The sequence below is a fragment of the Magallana gigas genome, chromosome 1, assembly GCF_963853765.1.
Source record: "Magallana gigas chromosome 1, xbMagGiga1.1, whole genome shotgun sequence".
Classification (NCBI taxonomy): Eukaryota; Metazoa; Mollusca; class Bivalvia; order Ostreida; family Ostreidae; genus Magallana; species Magallana gigas.
In genome coordinates, this window is record NC_088853.1 from 71,513,073 (window position 1) to 71,534,381 (window position 21,309).

Genomic DNA, 21,309 nt, shown 5'->3' on the forward strand with positions numbered 1-21,309 from the left:
GACATTGTCCAAAAAAGCTCATCAAAATACAAGTTTTAACAAAAATATGTTTTTGCATTTGAGATTGGGTTGTCATGGTAAGGACTTTAATTCAAATAAAAAAATTATAATATAATATATCGTCAGATTCGTGTAATTTAGATTTACAAGAATATCATAAAAATGACAGAACGTATTTTGGTCTTATATAGATTGCTAACTGGTTGTTATTTGTTAAAGGGAATTAAAGTCTGTACTTAAAGATATGAAGGACTGCATATTACTGTCAACCAATATTTATTCGCGAGAAGTTTTCGCGAGGTTTGCGAACATTTCTTGCCGCGGACCAGTATTTACCATATAGTTGTAATAAAAGAAACAGGTGTGGATAAGGTTTAGTCGCGAAAATTAGTCGCTGCGAACCAGGGCTGCGTTTTACAAAAGAACTTACTACTTACGACCGAATTGATGAATGCTAATTAGTCACCAACTAATCAATGAATTATTCTTATGGCTGGAAAATATGATTATGGAAATTGAAGTATTTTTAAACAAATGGTTTTATGTCAATTTGGTTCTCTAAAGATCATCTTACAAGACAGTAAATACTTACGACTTTGTCGTAAGTTCTTTTGTAAAATGCAGCCCAGTTCATCTCGGATGAATTGCGAAAAAAAGTCGTCGCGAATAAAAGTCGGTTTACAGTATTCTAATGGTACGTCAACAACCAATAAAAGTCGGTTTACAGTATTCTAATGGTACGTCAACAACCAATAAAAGTCGGTTTACAGTATTCTAATGGTACGTTAACAACCAATAAAAGTCGGTTTACAGTATTCTAATGGTACGTCAACAACCAATAAAAGTCGGTTTACAGTATTCTAATGGTACGTCAACAACCAATAAAAGTGGGTTTACAGTATTCTAATGGTACGTCAACAACCAATAAAAGTGGGTTTACAGTATTCTAATGGTACGTCAACAACCAATAAAAGTGGGTTTACAGTATTCTAATGGTACGTCAACAACCAATAAAAGTGGGTTTACAGTATTCTAATGGTACGTCACCAACCAATAAAAGTCGGTTTACAGTATTCTAATGGTACGTCACCAACCAATAAAAGTGGGTTTACAGTACTCTAATGGTACGTCAACAACCAATAAAAGTTGGTTTACAGTATTCTAATGGTACGTCAACAACCAATAATTCCTCTGTTTAGATCAATTTATTTTTTTGTAAATTTGAATAAAGCACACTAAGATATACCTAGGTTTTATAAAATTATATATTGATATCTTACCTGGTCTGAAAATTCCCTTATCTTAAGTCAAAGCTAGTTTCTCTAATGTCAATTTCAGAACCGTATTTTTCTAATTCTTGACCCAGTCTGACTCAGACGTTCCCAAAACAGGGAATCGATCTTTGTGTGTGAATGTGTTATTCTTTTGTTTTCTTTTTCAAATTACGGAATGAGTTTACAATAGTAGCAACACCTTCACAGATTTCTAACCACACACGTGTAGACCTGACAGTTTGCTATCGGTGTACTTGTAAAATCGTAATGAAATATAGTTTAGCAAGCTGTGCATAATTATTGTATAATATGTTTTTTTAATAATAATGATATATAAAATATTGATAAGAATTATTCATGGTAAAGTATTAAGTACAGTTCAGCAGATTTCTACATAAGTGAAGCGTCATTTTCCCACCATTTGTTGACGCGAGAGGAGACATAACTCTTAACAATCAATTTGTGGCAATGTAAGTGTTGTGTTTGTGTGTGTTTGCTACGGATATGAAAAAAAAACCTGACGATTTCTTCACAAGTTCGGTGTTAATAACTTGAAAATCAGCTAAACAGAGAAAAAGTTCAATTAATTTCAAAGTCAGATATACGGGGTAAATCATTTTTATTTTTGTTTACAGCGGGGGTCATTTTTCAATGTCGATTATTTCTCTTTAGTTTAACATTAAGAAAAATAACCCCAGGGTTTTTTTTCTTAAATAAAAAAAATCAAATAATACTACAGCAAGGGGGTCATTCACACATGTACGTCGAAAAACTACCCACGGTCATTATTCTACGGGGATCACTATTTTTCGTTACACAGGCTGGGAATAATATCTAGAGAACATTTCCTCTATTTCAATTAATTGTTTCTGATTTGTTTATTCGTAAATCGTGACGTAAATAGCTTTTCGCGACTCCTTAACAAGGCGACGTCATAAAAGCAAATCAGTCAAGATTACCCAAGCTTAGTTAGAAGCGCAATACGACGGTTTGCTATCATAACGGATATAAGGATGTGGGAATTCCTGTGAACTAAAATCATGTAAAACATCTGTAACTTAATTCGTAACAGAATGTCAGAAGTGACGGTTTGATGCCTACAATGTTTCAAAAATAACTTTGCGCAAAATTGATGGTGAATTTTGGTTTGTTTTTTATATTATTGTAAAGTTTTGAGTTCTTTCTAATTTGGCTGCTCTACTTAAGCTATGATGAATAAATCATGTTTCTCCATGACAAATTTAAATCAACAATACACTATTCCTTATTTTTCTCTAGAGCGCTAACGCTTGCCACTGCGCTCTTATGTATAACCCATAGGCGTCGGAACGGGGGGGGGGGGGCTAGGGGGAAACAATATGTTATGGTAGGTAAGATTTTTTGTTTTGGAAGAAAAGGCCCCCCCCCCCCCCCCCCGGATTAGAATTTTCATGATTTTGGGAATTAGGTTTTTTTCTCTCAATATTTCTGAGAACCAGTCTAGCCCCCCACTTTCAATTTGCTTCCGACGCCAGTGTAACCGCACTATAAGAGTGCACAACCCCGAATGAAATTTAGATATTCCCAAGTCGACTTTCAAATAGGTACAAAGCTTTATTTTCAAGTCTCAACAGCCTTATTCAGGCACGTAAGATCTATCTTTTACTATAACCTCATTTTTCCTCGATCTCCACTTGGCGACTTCGACTCCAAAAATGACTCTTAGAGTTCTGTCTCCGCTTTATATACCATTCTGTCACGTGACAAAAGTCTCGCATAACAGTAAGGAGTTCAAAACAGGAAGGAATAAAACATACTCTAGAGAACTGAAAGGGGTTATTGATTTTCATTAACTACTTCCGTTTCATGAAAAAACAAATATTGACTGTATTACTGGGCAACATTCATTATGTTAGCCCCCTTATTTCCTCCCTCGTGGGCTAATATTATCAATGTTGCCCTCAACCCCAGTCAATATTTGTATATTATCAACTATGATACAGACCCTGAAATGTGCTACTACACCTCATAAACGAACCGTTCCGTACCGTTCAAAAAGCGACCCATACCGTTCACGAAACGAACCGTGTAAAACGCATATAATATGCAATACCAGCCCCAAAACGGCAAAAAAAAAGAAAAGAAAAAAAGCGTACAGTACCAATAAGAGTGCAGCTTCCATATAAGGCTTATTAAGATAATGTCTTTCGATGAATACAGACGGATATAATCGCTGACCAGATAAGTTCAATGTTTGCTAGATTTTTTTATACGGGATTAGATAACATACTAAAACTTAACATTGTCATTTTTATTAAAACCGTCGCAAAAATGTTTTATTTCCTTTCTTAGACTTTAATCATAGCTTTGGTTTTCGACTTAGAATTAGATGGCAGATTTTTTAAACATTGTTAAATATCGATGTTCACACAAATTCCTTGTAATACTATTTTGATTATTTTTATCAGATGTTTTAAACATTGTTTAACTTTTTAGAGGTCCGTGTTTGCTCTGCTTTGGATTTGTATTTCGTTTTAAGGATTTTTGAGATAGTTGACAGTTTGTTATTGTCAGTTAAATCATACAGTGAGGGATGCCAACCAAATTATAAATATCGACATTAAAAGCAACTGACTTATTGTTTGTATCTAGTTGTATACATAATTATCGTAAGAAATATGTTACATGTACATAGTTTAACGGAATAACAAAAACCAATAGTCATTTTTTGACTATACACGGGTTGTTATTTCAGGTAAGAGAAGCGATGACGGGTTACATGTAAATGTAATCTGTGTATACAAACAAGTGTAAAAAATTAATATTAAAATGAATACAAATCCGTGTCGAAACACTTTATAACAGTCGATTTCAAGATTTCCAAACTGAAAATCATTGTTTTTCTTATCATTAATTGAGTGTATTTTGTTTTTACATCGTCTGTTCATCAGGGGAATTTGATCGGCAGTAGTAATTGTAAGCAATAAATAATTATCATTCAGTGATTATATAAATTATGAATAAAGAAATAAAAAGATGCTTGTACAAATAAAAACTAGCCGGAAATCAAGACAACGATAAAGGAAAACTAAAGAAATATCCTAATAAAGTTGGGTAAATTTTTCAAAGCAATTTTAAATGGATAAGAAACATTTAAAGACTTAAATACAGGTACATGTAGATGTATAGATATAAAAACTTAAGGTAAAATAACAAAAATATATCGGATTAAAGTCAGTTTTTTTTTAATAATTAAATTCATCTAAAATTAAATACAAATAATGTCAGACTTATCAAAATTTAACTATCCCCCGCTTCCCGATTTTCAACGAGTACACGTTTCACGCAACGTATCAACAAAGTTAGGAACGGATGAAAGTCTTGATTTTAATTTGATAATTTGAAATGCATTTGAAATATATGATATAAATTGAGGAATATTACCAGCTTGCTCAATTCAATGGGGCAAAAAACTAACCAAAATCCGAGATAATTCAAAGCATTCAGGCTACGCCTACCTCATTTATAAAACCCACAAATTGTTCACAAAACATGCAACTGTTATAGCAAAGCGTACCGTGCAAGAAGCTAAACCTACCGTTCACAAATCGAACCGTACCGTTTACAAAGCGAACTTTGCCGTTCATAAAATGACCCCTACCGTACACAAAGCGATCCGTACCGTTCACAAAATTACCGTTACCGTTCACAAAGCGAGCCTTGCCGTTCACAATATGAACCGTACCGTTCACAAAACGAACCGTACCGTTCACAAAATGACCGTTACCATTCACAAAGCGAGCCTTGCCGTTCACAATATGAACCGTACCGTTCACAAAACGAACCGTACTGTTCACGAAATGACCCGTACCATTCACAAACCGAACCGTACCGTTCACAAAACGAACCGTACCGTTCACAAAGCGAACCGTACTGTTCATAAAATGACCGTTACCGTTCACAAAGCGAGCCGTACCGTTCACAAAGCGTACCAAACCGAACCGTTTAACTGGTGTATAGGGCATTTCAGTCTTTAAATTATCATGTAATATGCTATAAAATTTCAGTTAATAGTATAATATCAAGGACCAAAAATAGACTTATGGAAAAATATTTGATAACCCAATATATTATGTAATCCCTAGATTGCTCTTTGCAGAATGGATGTTTTTGTGCGAAATTGTATTTAAAATAATGATATCAAAACATTTTCCTTGTTTAAAATCTCCATAATTACAAATAATTGAATTGACATTTAATTTTCCATTCTGCTAAGTAAATAAGGGGATGCATATAAAAGATCGAATCTTGGTACTGGCCAGAGATGTCCAAAATGATCTTCAAAATCTTCTTTGTTCTATATGTTATTGGAGTGAGGGAAGTGGCATGTTGTTGCTGTGAGTATTTGATACTTAATCACATTTATTCTCTAGCAATTTAATGTTAACCGCAACATAATTGTTTAGTATTAGTACAGTTTTCTTTACTAAAGTAACGTGGATATTTTTTAAGCCAAGATATAATCAAAGTAATTGTAAGACTCATATTTAAAACAGAATAAGACATGTTCCTGTTATTGGAACTCTATTTTTATGTATAGTTGGGTGTCCCTTAGTAACAGAAGAAATGGCCAAGACCTGCATTACTACTGACCCGGAATGTGCCTCAGTGCCAGTTAGTGAGGGAGAATGTTTCAATGGATGCACTAGGACATGTTTAAGTACGTAAAAAGGCTATTTTGACACTCCTCATTTGGTAAAATCATGTTATGGGTTTATTTTCGTATTTGTTGAGATGTAATTTCATGGATGCGTAGGTTTTCAGGTAGAGTTAAAAACTAACTCTTTCAAAACTTGTTTTCGTCAAGGATGTAAATTCGGGCCAGGGGGGGGGGGGAGGGAGAGAGAGAGAGACTACCTACCAATACAACAAAATTCGAGCCACTACGTATCCTTTGAAATGTTATCTTTTTTTTTAATTTACGGAAATTGAACTCATCATACGTTCTCACTTCCCTTTTGATTGTTTTTAAGCTGTAAAGCTATGTTCCTTGTGCATGTCTTTTTTTTTTTTTAAATGCAAAGGTAGATTCGTTTTCCATGCAACGTTTCAGATAAAGCAATAGAATTTTTCTATAAAAAGTCTAGTAGAGCCCTAAATAAACTGTAGAATAATGAAACTGAAAATTTTAATAATTTCGAGCTTTTTTAAAGGGAAAACTCATTTATTTTTTTATTTAAAAAAAAAAACTTTCTTGAAACAAAACAAAATTGCATGATCAATTAGAGCAAGATAATCTCTAGCTGCTTATCTGTAGCTCTCAGTCTGAAAATATTTTGAATATTTCCATTTCTTACCAACCTGTACACAGGTTGGCCGAATACTCAACAAGATTAACTGGTTTGTTAAAGCTGACATGAATTCATAAAAGCTTATATAGGGGGTGTGTAGCGATGAGCAGAACAATAGAAATCGACAACTAATATGGCGGTAGTCGGAGATAAAAGGGAAATAATGCGTATTTATGAATTCATGTCAGCTTTAATTTATCTTTAAGCGCTGCATTAAAACGGTTGTATCGGCATTTCGCTAATTTTGAAAATGATTAATGAAATGAAAATGAATAAAGTTACCTCAAAAAGACTTTGGTCAATCCCCCTAAAAAAAAACCGTTCCACAGAGCCACCTGGTTTTCTTTTTTTTTTTTTCTTTTTTTTTTTTAGGATCTCCGCATTAACAGTCTTTATATAAATTCACATAAATATAGTTCTTCGAGTACATAGAGTATTATATGGAAGATTTCCGTTTTGTCAGTATATTATACTAGTCACATCTTTCTCTAGCAAACTAATGTTAAATGCAAGATATATATAGCTGTTTAATATAAGAAACTATTTTCCTTACAGAAGTACAAAGCAATTTTTTTAAGCTGAGATAAAATCAAAGTAATTATAAGACTCAGGTTAAAAACAGAATAAAACCTGGTCCTTTTATTGGCACACTATTTCTTCTATGTATAGCTAGGTGTCCCTTGGTAACAGAAGATATGGCCAAGACCTGCATAACTACTGACCCGGAATGTGCTGCAGTGCCTCTGATGGAAAACAACTGCTTCAATGGATGCACTATAATCTGTTCAAGTAAGCCAACAAGCTGTTTTGACATTCCTCATTCTGTAGACTCATTTACATTCGAGGCTTATTTTATTTTATTTACTTATTTGTTGGGAAGTGATTTTACGGATGCGTAGGTTTTCAGTTTCAGTAAGAAAACTAGCTCTGTCAAACTTTGTTTTCGTCGAGGTTGCTTTGGTTTTTGGTTTTGTTTTTTTTTCACTAGTATTATTATTGGTTTTTTTTTCTGTCATGTTTTCTCAAAAACGCTTCAGGCGTTTTCATGAAACTTTCAGATTTTATTATTAACAAAATTTGTAAGAAAATTACGCGCTATTTTTGGTCGTTACTTCCAGTCCCGAGATAAAAAGGATTTTATGTTATTATTTGTTCACGATTTTTCTAAAAAAAATATCAAAGATATAGAACTTTTAACATTTTCAGGGATGGTAGAAAGTGTCCTGCCGCAATGTCCTTTGCATATCTGAAAGCCTTCCGTCACTTCCGGTCGGCACCGGAAGGAAATAAAAAACTTAAAATATTACCTAGATTATGAACATTTGTTTTAAAATTGATCCAGCATTCTCGAGATTTTGGGCTTCAATGTCCTGAAGCGAGAGTCCGTGTACTTCAGTCGTTATAGTTGATGACTCCGGTTTAATAATATTGTTTTTTACTTATTTCAAGTTTTATTTAATCAAAAATTACAAAACCATTTTTTTAAAGTAAAATATGTATTTATTTGAAATTCTTTTAAATGGGTAAATGCAATTTATTGAAGTGTTAAGAAATGATAGAAAAGAACAAATTTCCATATGGTCTAATTTATAAAGCTATCAAACGGAAGACCTCTCGTTATTGCAACAAGATAGCAATCGCGTCTAGTTTTTAGTCCCCTACCGGTTTCACCGGAGGGGACTAAGCTTTCCTCTGCGTCCGTCAGTCCGTCTGTCGGTCCGTCCGTCCGTCTGTCTGTCCCACTTCAGTTGTCCACACTTTTTTTCTTTATGCGTTTGAGGAATAATACTAAATTTGCTGAACAGCTTCAAAATGTTACTACAGATCAAGTTTATACTTTTGTAGCGTCTGGTTGACATATTTCCGAGGAAAATAATTTTTTTATATTCCAATTTGTTAATGTTCGGGTTCGATATTCTGCATAACAGTGCGTTGTTTTCACAATTTCCACAAACCGGAAAGGGAAGTGTGTTGCTTATGCAATACTCTCAGAATGCTTGTTTCATTTCCATATCAACGATGTAGTTTGATTTCCCTCTTTTTTTATCTCTGATTAAAGCATTACATCTTGTTTATAACAGTTTTGAAATAGATGTATGCTTTGAGGTTTTCATAGAATAATACAGACCGGTAGGGGACGTGCATTACTTATGCAATACTCTCAGAATGCTTTTTAATATTAATGTCTTCCGTTTTTTTTTTTGTTTTTTTTTTTCTTTTTCAATGTTATAATTATTGTTTATTTTTTCTGTCACATTTTTTAAAAAAACGCATCAACCGATTTAATAAAAGTTTCAGATCCTAATTATGACAAAATTTGTCAGAAAATTATGCGTCTTTTTTGATCAGCACTTGTTTGTCTTTTACAATTGTTAATGTTAATATTAGATAGCGACGCTTTAGAACATGAAATTTGTTTTAATTTCTTTTCAAATTGATCCACGCATTCTCGAGATTTGGGCTCCAAAGTCCTGAAGCTAGAGTCCGCGTAGCTCAGTCGTTAGAGTGGTGGACTTGTTCTGGTTCAGTTCGGGTTCAGTTCTGAAGTGTTGTTTTTTAATTGTGTTTGGTTTATTGATTTCATCTTTAAGATGATGGATTTTAATGTTATCCGTTTTAGATTTACAATAAATTTTAGATATATTTAAAACATTCTTTCCAACAAAAACATAAAACAGGGTGGAATACACATCGCAATGCATCCATCCCCTCCTCTTCCAAAGATAGCAGGGCATATTGCTTAATTGATGTCCGTCTTTTTGTCTGTCTGTATGTCGGTGGAACAAACAACAGTTTTCTTTTTATTTTATCAACTTAAAGTACAGATTTATCATATAATTATTTCGCCCGTTCTTCTTTGGGTCAATGGAGGTATTTTAAGAAATATAATGCCCCTTCGACTTCTAATTCAACGCAGTTTCCGGTGGGTTTTTTTTTTAAAGGGGGGGGGGGGGGGGTTGGTCGCCGAGGTTGCACATACTGAATTGAAATTTGGTATACAGATTTATCATAAGAATATCTAGGTCAACTTTGATTCTAAGTACGATCAATCTATCTTTGACAGAGTTCTTACATGTATTTTGTTTTTGCAAGTTCCGTTTATTTTCTTAGCAGTGCGCAGCAATATAACGGTTTACTTTGTGGTTGCGCCGACCAGAAAGTACGGGAAATGTTAACTATAACATCACACAAAACAACAATTCGTCATAAATGCTAGTATATAAAGTAATTACCGATTGTTATGGCTACGAAAACATTAAACTACATTGAAAATTACCTATACGTGCAACTTTGTAGTCAAATAAGTCAAACAGAAAATAAATATAAACAAATGACTGATCGCGGTGCACTTGTCTTTGACGTCATATTGTAAATTTTGACACATATTTTTGTGTAGAAAGATTTTTTAACATGGAAAAATGCATTTTATAAATGAACAAGATGATCTTAAATCAATGATCATACCATTAAATACTATCTATTATGATTGTTTTGATTCGGCATGTTATTATCTTTAGAGCGTGTATTACATGTATTTCTTTTCTAGACTATATACTGTACAAGTTCGTTGTGTAGGGTCATCGGGAAGCCGTTCTAAATCCGCTTTTTACAAGGGCATACACTAAACAGATCATTACGATCTTTTGGATATAAATTAAGGGAATGTTGAATTCATTACAAAGTGCTGCTGCTTCGATGAAATCAATCAAATGAATTAATAAATACGTAAAATATTTAAGGAAGGTCATATAAATTGTAACCGGAGCTCATCTCTTTGATATTTATTCTTATAAAAGATGAACTCTATACAAAGCAGCAGTAGAATTTAATTATCATTAGAATTTTTAATTCAAATAAGGGTAAGCCTTTGTAATATTTAAATTCGTCTATGACCTCCATTCGGAATAATTATCAACACATGTCACGTGACTATCAATTCAGGGGAACACACTAAGTGTCATACAAAGTAGGATTTACTATAATGTTTCATTTTATATAACATTTACATCATTATAAAATAATTTTACATTAATATTTTGTAATAACAGATGCATCGTTGTATGAACGTTTAAACCCACTAATATTTTCATAGTGAGCCTTAACAGTGCTGCATGTTTTACTAACGGGTTTTTTCGGTTTGTTTTAGAGCCCAAGGTTGACGACCGCAACAGTACAACTGTAAAACCAGCAATGAAATGAATATTTACGGGATTGTAAAAGAGAAAAGAAGATACTTCAAAGAGTGCGGGAAAGTGTGTTTGGAAATAAATAAAACACACAAATATTATCAAAAGTTGATATGTTCCATTTAGTTTAGTTATTAATGACAAACAGCCGTGTATGCGTCCCACAAGTGCCATCCGTCATGTTTAAAGCTGCTTGATCTGATATGTTGGTTATTAGTATTTATAAAGTATTAATTATCTTTACAATAAGTAGACGTTTACCTATTTACACCAGCAGAATCGATTTTCTTTCAAAATTCAAACTCATCTATATTGTAGCCTTATTAATCGACGAAACAAGCCAATGTCCACAATCCGCATAGCTTTCCCCAGATGGGTAGATGATCGTTTATTTTTGCCGTGGCTGGACAAAAAAGAATGCCTTAAATATGCTATATAATCTAATAAAGGACAACCCCCCCCCCCCATACATACATACAAAGTTTTGTGAATCACTACACTCAGTCGAAATAACCTGAGAATGTATATACACCGTACAGCAGCTCCGCCACAGGTTTCTTAGGTTACTCATTTTTACTCACTGTTTACATAATATATTCATTAAATACTATTCGACAACATATGAAATTTCAATCAACTCTATCAAACTATTAGAATCTGAGATACGGTGGCGATAATTAAACTCGGGCGAGTATGGTGTCCGGATAGGGCCATTATCGCGTTCAGATAAACTAGACATCGCGCTAACACACAACACGCCGTCGCGCTAACGCAACTTTGCACAACACGCCGTCGCGCTAACGCAACTTTGCACAACATGCCATTATCAATGTTGCCCTCAACCCCAGTCAATATTTGTATATTATCAACTATGATACAGACCCTGAAATGTGCTCCTACACCTCATAAACGAACCGTTCCGTACCGTTCAAAAAGCGACCCATACCGTTCACGAAACGAACCGTGTAAAATGCATGTAATATAATATATGCAATACCAGCCCAAAAACGGCAAAAAGAAAAAAAAGCGTACAGTACCAATAAGAGTGCAGCTTTCATATAAGGATTATTAAGATAATGTCTTTTGATGAATACAGACGGATATAATCGCTGACCAGATAAGTTCAATATTTGCTAGATTTTTTGTTTATGCGGGATAAGATAACATACTAAAACTTAACACTGTCATTTTTATTAAAACCGTCACAAAAATGTTTTATTTCCTTTCTTAGACTTTAATCATTTCTTTGGTTTTCGACTTAGAATTGGATGGCAGATTTTATAAACATAGTTAAATATCGATGTTCACAGAATTCCTTGTAATACTATTTTGATTATTTTTATCAAATGTTTTAAACATTGTTTATCTTTTTAGAGGTCCGTGTTGATCTGCTTTGGATTTGTATTTCGTTTTAAGGATTTTTGAGATAGCTGAGAGTTTGTTATTGTCAGTTAAATGCTACAGTGAAGAGGTGCCAACCAAATCAAACAGTGAAGAGATGCCAATTAACCAAATTATAAATATCGACATTAAAAGCAACTGACTTATTGTTTGTATCTAGTTGGGTATCTATCGTAAGAGTTATGTTACATGTACATGTACATGTATAGTTTAACGGAATAACAAAAACCAATAGTCATTTTTTGACTATATACGGGTTGTTATTTCAGGTAAGAGAAGAGATAACGGGTTACATGCAAAAGTGATCTGTGTATACAAACAAGTGCAAAAAATTAGAAAAATCAATATTAAAATGAATACAAATCCGTGTCGAAACACTTTATAGCAGTTGAGTTTAAGATTTTCAAACTGAAAATCTTGTTTATTTTATCATTAATTGTGTGTATTTTGTTTTTACCTCGTCTGTTCATCAGGGGACTTTGATCGGCAGTAGTACTTGTACGCAATAAATAATTATCATTATAAAAATTATGAATGAAGAAAAAAAAAGATGCTTGTACAAAAAACAACTAGCCGGAAAGTAAGACAACGATAAAGAAAAACTTAAGAAATATCCTAAAAAGTCGGGTCCATTTTTCTAAACAATTTTAAATGGATTAGATGTATTTAAAGATTTAAATACAGGTACATGTAGATATATAGATATAAAAACTTAAGGTGCTTGCTAGAATAGTCGACAGAGATAGCTGAATTAACAAAAACATATTGGATTTAAGTCAGTTTTTTAATATATTTTCATAATTAAATTTTATCTAAAATTAAATACAAATAATGTCAGACTAATCAAAGTTTAACTAAGACTGTTTGTCTGTTTGTGAAAATTTCATCAAGGCTAAACCTCTGTTTTAGAGAAATTTTGTTTCCGATGTTTCAGAGCCCGATTTTTAAAATCCTATTATAAATATTATAGTGCTTATTCTTTAGGGTCTAATGTCTCATAAACTAGAGATTTCCATATCACCATATTTTTATTGTAGCAGTGGTTTACCACTTGAAGATGACTCTGAAAAGTTCAGCCCTCAGGGTAGGGGCCCTTGATGTTTCTCATTATTTATAAAGATTGAATAGTGTTCTATAAGTGGGGACCCAAATCTCAAACTCTAGTGATGACCAATTAACCATATTTTCAAGTGATAGTGGTATACCACTAGTAGATGACACCGAAAATTTAAGCCCCCATGCATGGTAGGAGCCTTTGTTGTTTTCGAGCCCGATGTTTGAAATCCAATCATAAAGAATATGTATTTTTTATGGCCCCATATCACAAAAACTATAGATGACCACATGGACATATTTTTACGGTCATTTAAAAGTAAAAACATCGTTTAAAAATACACAATTACTGTATATTTCTTTATCAAAATGATTGAAAATTACGTTTAATTCTGCTGCTTTTTTTTTTAAATTTACGAACAAAATTTAAGGTACGCGGGTAAAATTCTTTATTCTTCAGAACATTTAATCAATTCATAAGATGACTCATGATATAATAAATAATTAGATAAATAAATCAATGAACTTTTATTCATAAAAGGAGAAACCGACAATCAAAAATAAATAACCAACCTAAGCGCATCTACGACTTTTTTACTTGTTAGTTGATTAGAAGAACAAGCTTATATTTTTAAAAAGTCAGCTCATCACAATATATGTGTTGGTTGTTTTGGGGTTTTGTTTGTTTTTTCTGTTTTTTTTTAATTACCCTTGTTTAATAGTTCGAAGAAATAATATGGCACACAAGTAAATCTTTATTGCAAAAATACTAGTATGAAACAGATTATTAAAGTATAAATTTTTTAGGTAATTGAATCGTTTATCTTGATTTATATGGCATCGTTTTCAAAATTGCATATTTATAAATCACGTTGCAAACTTAAAAGTGGAAAAATTAGCAAATAGTGAGTGACAATATAAACATAAAGTTAGTTCAGGCTCCATTTCATATTTTCCAAAGTAACCAGCAAAGATACTGACATTGTTCTGGTTGTGAAGACATTTCATTGGTTTTTTTTATGTTTACATCATGATATCTCGTGTTTCGTAGAAATGTGCTTAAAAATATGAATATGCGTAACTTTAAAACAAAATGGTAAACACTAACTTTACACTTGCTGTTAATACATGACTAAAATACCCCTTACCCATGATTTAGAACCCCATCAATCAAAGTAAAACTAAAACATTTCAGTTTCTCATCATATCATTGCATCCTGTCTCCCGTTTGATATTTAGAAGAAGATCGTCAATTCTACCGGTATAAATTTAGAATTAATAGCCTTTTGGACGAAGGGGCAATACATTTCCACTTTTATTCCCTTCCTCTACAAAATTAAGTCAAGATCGGTCAGTTAGTTCCCTGGGAGAAGCTTATACATTGATGGTAATACATTGGAAAATTAAATTTCCAAACCGGCGTATTTTCACTCAAATGTGTTCTCACGTGTTTATAACGTCGGAGTCAAAACTGTAGATAAGCATCGATTAGATGAAAAAGATTCGAGGTATTCCGAAATCCGTGTAAAAGTTGTTCCAAAAAGCGATGAGAACTGGTGAAATAAACGAAAATGACACATGCATGTTATGAAGGCGCATGCCTTAGTTCATATTTGAGGTTGAAAAATCATGTATTTTATTCTATGTATTAATAAATGCCATAATTATCCTTTTTTGTAAGAAATTAATGTCTTATCAGTTATTGCAAATTATTGTCACGAATGGTCCGCAATAAACATAGCGGGAAAGTAAAAATGGGGGAAAATCTACTATATAGTAGGTTTTCCGCGGGGGTAATCTTGCTATAAAAAGGGGGAAAGCCCACTATATAGTCAGCTTACTGTGGGGGAAAAACTGCTATATAGCCATTTTTTCCGGGGGGAAGAACTGCTATATAGCCATTTGTCAGGGGGGAAAGATGGCTAGGGGGAAAAGGCACTATATAACACCTACCGTTCACAAAACGAAACGTACCGTTAACAAAATGACCCGTGCCGTTCACAAAGTGAACCGTACTGTTCACAAAATGACCGTTACCGTTCACAAAGCGAGCCTTACCGCTCACAATATGAACCGTACCGTTCACAAAACGAACCGTACCGTTCACAAAATGACCCGTACCATTCCCAAAGCGAACCGTACCGTTCACAAAACGAACCGTACCGTTCACAAGGCGAACCGTACCATTAACAAAATGACCGTTACCGTTCACAAAGCGAGCCGTACCGTCCACAAAGCGTACCAAACCATACCGTTCAACTGGTGTATAGCACATTTCAGTCTGTAAATTATCATGTAATATGCTATAAAATTTCAGTTAATAGTATAATATCAAGGACCAAAAATAGTCTTATGGAAATTATTTCATAACCAATTATATTATGTAATCCCTAGATTGCTCTTTGCAGAATGGATGTTTTTGTGCGAAATTGTATTTAAAATAATTATATCAAAACATTTTCCTTGTTTAAAATCTCCATAATTACAAATAATTGAATTGACATTTAATATTCTATTCTGCTAAGTAAATAAGGGGATGTATATAAAAGATCGAATCTTGGTACTGGCCAGAGATGTCCAAAATGATCTTCAAAATCTTCTTTGTTCTATCTGTTATCGGAGTGAGGGAAGTGTCATGTTGTTGCCGTGAGTATTTTATACTTAATCACATTTATTCTCTAGCGATTTAATGTTAACCGCAACATAATTGTTTAATATTAGTACAGTTTTCTTTACTAAAGTAACGTGAATATTTTTTAAGCCAAGATATAATCAAAGTAATTGTAAGACTCATATTTAAAACAGAATAAGACATGTTCCCGTTATTGGAACTCTATTTTTATGTATAGTTGGGTGTCCCTTAGTAACAGAAGAAATGGCCAAGACCTGCATTACTACTGACCCGGAATGTGCCTCAGTGCCAGTTAGTGAGGGAGAATGTTTCAATGGATGCACTAGGACATGTTTAAGTACGTAAAAAGGCTGTTTTGACACTCCTCATTTTTGTAAGATCATGTTATGGTTTTTTTTTCTTATTTGTTGAGATGTAATTTCATGGATGCGTAGGTTTTCAGGCACAGTAAAAAACACTAACTCTTTCAAAATTTGTTTTTGTCAAGGATGAAAATTCGAAGGGGGGGGGGACCAACTACCAATACAACGAAATTCGAGCACTACGTATCCTTGGAAATGTTATCTTTTTTTTTAATTTAAGGAAATTGAACTTATCACGCGTTCTCACTACCCTTTTTTATTGTTTCCTAGCGGTAAAGCTATGTTCCCTGTGCATGTCTTTTTCTGTATTTTAAAGGAATGCAAAGGTAGATTCGTTTTCCATGCAACGTTTCAGATAAAGCAATAGAATCTTTCTATAAAAAGTCTAGTAGAGCCCTAAATGAACTGTAGAATAATGAAACTGAAAATTTTAACAATTTCGAGCTTTTTTAAAGGGAAAACTCATTTATTTTTTTTATTTTTAAAAAAAAAAACCTTCTTGAAACAAAACAAAATTGCATGATCAATTAGAGCAAGATAATCTCTAGCTGCTTATCTGTAGCTCTCAGTCTGAAAATATTTTGAATATTTCCATTTCTTACCAACCTGTACACAGGTTGGCCGAATACTCAACAAGACTAACTGGTTTGTTAATTTATCTTTAAGCGCTGCATTAAAACGGTTGTATCGGCATTTCGCTAATTTACAAAATGATTAATGAAATGAAAATGAATAAAGTTACCTCAAAAAGACTTTGGTCAATCCTCCTAAAAAAAAACCGTTCCACAGAGCCACCTGGTTTTCTTTTTTTTTTTTTCTTTTTTTTTTTTTTTAGGATCTCCGCATTAACAGTCTTTATATAAATGCACATAAATATAGTTCTTCGAGTACATAGAGTATTATATTGAAGATTTCCTTTTTGTCAGTATATTATACTAGTCACATCTTTCTCTAGCAAACTAATGTTAAATGCAAGATATATATAGCTGTTTAATATAAGAAACGATTTTCCTTACAGAAGTACAAAGCAATTTTTTTAAGCTGAGATAAAATCAAAGTAATTATAAGACTCAGGTTAAAAACAGAATAAAACCTGGTCCTTTTATTGGCACACTATTTCTTCTATGTATAGCTAGGTGTCCCTTGGTAACAGAAGATATGGCCAAGACCTGCATAACTACTGACCCGGAATGTGCTGCAGTGCCTCTGATGGAAAACAACTGCTTCAATGGATGCACTATAATCTGTTCAAGTTAGCCAACAAGCTGTTTTGACATTCCTCATTCTGTAGACTCATTTACATTCGAGGCTTATTTTATTTTTTTTACTTATTTGTTGGGAAGTGATTTTACGGATGCGTAGGTTTTCAGTTTCAGTAAGAAAACTAGCTCTGTCAAACTTTGTTTTCGTCGAGGTTGCTTTGGTTTTTTGTTTTGTTTTTTTTCACTAGTATTATTTTTGGTTTTTTTTCTGTCATGTTTTCTCAAAAACGCTTCAGGCGTTTTCATGAAACTTTCAGATTTTATTATTAACAAAATTTGTAAGAAAATTACGCGCTATTTTTGGTCGTTACTTCCAGTCCCGAGATAAAAAGGATTTTATGTTATTATTTGTTCACGATTTTTCTAAAAAAAAATATCAAAGATATAGAACTTTTAACATGTTCAGGGATGGTAGAAAGTGTCCTGCCGCAATGTCCTTTGCATATATGAAAGCCTTCCGTCACTTCCGGTCGGCACCGGAAGGAAATAAAAAACTTAAAATATTACCTAGATTATGAACATTTGTTTTAAAATTGATCCAGCATTCTCGAGATTTTGGGCTTCAATGTCCTGAAGCGAGAGTCCGTGTACTTCAGTCGTTATAGTTGATGACTCTGGTTTAATAATATTGTTTTTTACTTATTTCAAGTTTTATTTAATCAAAAATTACAAAAGCATTTTTTTAAAGTAAAATATGTATTTATTTGAAATTCTTTTAAATGGGTAAATGTAATTTATTGAAGTGTTAAGAAATGATAGAAAAGAACAAATTTCCATATGGTCTAATTTATAAAGCTTTCAAATGGAAGACCTCTCGTTATTGCAACAATATAGCAATCGCGTCTAGTTTTTAGTCCCCTACCGGTTTCACCGGAGGGGACTAAGCTTTCCTCTGCGTCCGTCAGTCCGTCTGTCGGTCGGTCCGTCCGTCTGTCTGTCCCACTTCAGTTGTCCGCACTTTTTTTCTTTATGCGTTTGAGGAATAATACTAAATTTGCTGAACAGCTTCAAAATGTTACTACAGATCAAGTTTATACTTTTGTAGCGTCTGGTTGACATATTTCCGAGGAAAATAATTTTTTTATATTCCAATTTGTTAATGTTCGGGTTCGATATTCTGCATAACAGTGCGTTGTTTTCACAATTTCCACAAACCGGAAAGGGAAGTGTATTGCTTATGCAATACTCTCAGAATGCTTGTTTCATTTCCACATCAACGATGTAGTTTGATTTCCCTCTTTTTTTTTTATCTCTGATTAAAGCATTACATCTTGTTTATAACAGTTTTGAAATAGATGTATGCTTTGAGGTTTTCATAGAATAATACAGACCGGTAGGGGACGTGCATTACTTATGCAATACTCTCAGAATGCTTTTTAATATTAATGTCTTCCGGTTTTTTGTTTTTTTGGTTTGTTTTTTTTTTTCTTTTTCAATGTTATAATTATTTTTTATTTTTTCTGTCACTTTTTTTAAAAAAAACGCATCAACCGATTTAATAAAAGTTTCAGATCCTAATTATGACAAAATTTGTCAGAAAATTATGCGTCTTTTTTGATCAGCACTTCCGGTCACGAGATATTAAAAGTTTTATGTTTTTGCTTGTTGACAATTTTTAAAAAAAAAATCAAAGAGTGATAGAACTGGTAGAGAGTCTTCAGCTGCAGTGCCCTTTCAATATCCAAACGTCTGCCATCACTTCTGGTCATCACCGAAAGAAAACGAAAAACCTTATTTTTCCAACTTGTTTGTCTTTTACAATTGTTAATGTTAATATTAGATAGAGACGCTTTAGAACATGAAATTTGATTTAATTTTTTTTTCAAATTGATCCACGCATTCTCGAGATTTGGGCTCCAAAGTCCTGAAGCTAGAATCCGCGTAGCTCAGTCGCTAGAGTGGTGGACTTGTTCGGGTTCAGTTCTGAAGTGTTGTTTTTTAATTGTGTTTTGTTTATTGATTTCATCTTTAAAATGATGGATTTTAATGTTATCCGTTTTAGATTTACAATAAATTTTAGATATATTTAAAACATTCTTTCCAACAAAAACATAAAAAAGGGTGGAATACACATCGCAATGCATCCATCCCCTCCTCTTCCAAAGATAGCAGGGCATATTGCTTAATTGATGTCCGTCTTTTTGTCTGTCTGTATGTCGGTGGAACAAACAACAGTTTTCTTTTTATTTTATCAACTTAAAGTACAGATTTAAATTATTTCGCCCGTTCTTCTTTGGGTCAATGGAGGTATTTTAAGAAATATAATGCCCCTTCGACTTCTAATTAAAAGCAGTTTCCGGTGGGTTTTTTTTTAAAGGGGGGGGGGGGGGTTGGTCGCCGAGGTTGCACATAATGAATTGAAATTTGGTATACAGATTTGTCATGAGAATATCTAGGTCAACTTTGATTCTAAGTACGATCAATCTATCTTTGACAGAGTTCTTACATGTATATTGTTTTTGCAAGTTCCGTTTATTTTCTTAGCAGTGCGCAGCAATATAACGGTTTACTTTGTGGTTGCGCCGACCAGAAAGTACGGGAAATGTTAACTATAACATCACACAAAACAACAATTCGTCATAAATGCTAGTATATAAAGTAATTACCGATTGTTATGGCTACGAAAACAGTAAACTACATTGAAAATTACATATACGTGCAACTTTGTAGTCAAATAAGTCAAACAGAAAATAAATATAAACAAATGACTGATCGCGGTGCACTTGTCTTTGACGTCATATTGTAAATTTTGACACATATTTTTGTGTAGAAAAATTTTTTAACATGGAAAAATGCATTTTATAAATGAACAAGATGATCTTAAATCAATGATCATACCATTAAATACTATCTATTATGATTGTTTTGATTCGGCATGTTATTATCTTTAGAGCGTGTATTACATGTATTTCTTTTCTAGACTATTTACTGTACAAGTTCGTTGTGTAGGGTCATCGGGAAGCCGTTCTAAATCCGCTTTTTACAAGGGCATACACTAAACAGATCATTACGATCTTTTGGATATAAATTAAGGGAATGTTGAATTCATTACAAAGTGCTGCTGCTTTGATGAAATCAATCGAATGAATTAATAAATACGTAAAATATTTAAGGAAGGTCATATAAATTGTAACCGGAGCTCATCTCTTTGATATTTATTCTTATAAAAGATGAACTCTATACAAAGCAGCAGTAGAATTTAATTATCATTAGAATTTTTAATTCAAATAAGGGTAAGCCCTTGTAATATTTAAATTTGTCTATGACCTCCATTCGGAAGAATTATCAACACATGTCACGTGACTATCAATTCAGGGGAGCACACTAAGTGTCATACAAAGTAGAATTTACTATAATGTTTCATTTTATATAACATTTACATCATTATAAAATAAATTTACATTAATATTTTGTAATAACAGATGCATCGTTGTATGAACGTTTAAACCCACTAATATTTTCATAATGAGCCTTAACAGTGCTGCATGTTTTACTAACGTTTTTTTCGGTTTGTTTTAGAGCTCAAGGTTGACGACCGCAACAGTACAACTGTAAAACCAGCAATGAAATGAATATTTACGGGATTGTAAAAGAGAAAAGAAGATACTTCAAAGAGTGCGGGAAAGTGTGTTTGGAAATAAATAAAACACACAAATATTATCAAAAGTTGATATGTTCCATTTAGTTTAGTTATTAATGACAAACAGCCGTGTATGCGTCCCACAAGTGCCATCCGTCATGTTTAAAGCTGCTTGATCTGATATGTTGGTTATTAGTATTTATAAAGTATTAATTATCTTTACAATAA

The 21,309-nt window shown here is 33.0% G+C and overlaps 1 protein-coding gene and 1 long non-coding RNA gene across 2 annotated transcripts; both read left to right on the plus strand.

The window, feature by feature from the left end:
• Positions 1 to 5,527: 5,527 nt before the first annotated feature.
• On the plus strand, positions 5,528 to 11,711 carry LOC136269755 (uncharacterized). Its single transcript, XM_066074556.1, has 4 exons — positions 5,528 to 5,650; positions 5,854 to 5,973; positions 7,274 to 7,393; positions 10,752 to 11,711. Exons 1-4 carry the CDS (start codon positions 5,578 to 5,580, stop codon positions 10,802 to 10,804), a joined length of 366 nt encoding a protein of 121 aa, XP_065930628.1. The 5' UTR covers positions 5,528 to 5,577; the 3' UTR covers positions 10,805 to 11,711.
• Positions 11,712 to 15,747: 4,036 nt separating this feature from the next.
• Positions 15,748 to 21,309, plus strand: LOC136272643 (uncharacterized). The gene is made up of 4 exons (XR_010710625.1): positions 15,748 to 15,891; positions 16,095 to 16,214; positions 17,372 to 17,491; positions 21,021 to 21,309. It is a non-coding gene; the product is annotated as an uncharacterized lncRNA (long non-coding RNA).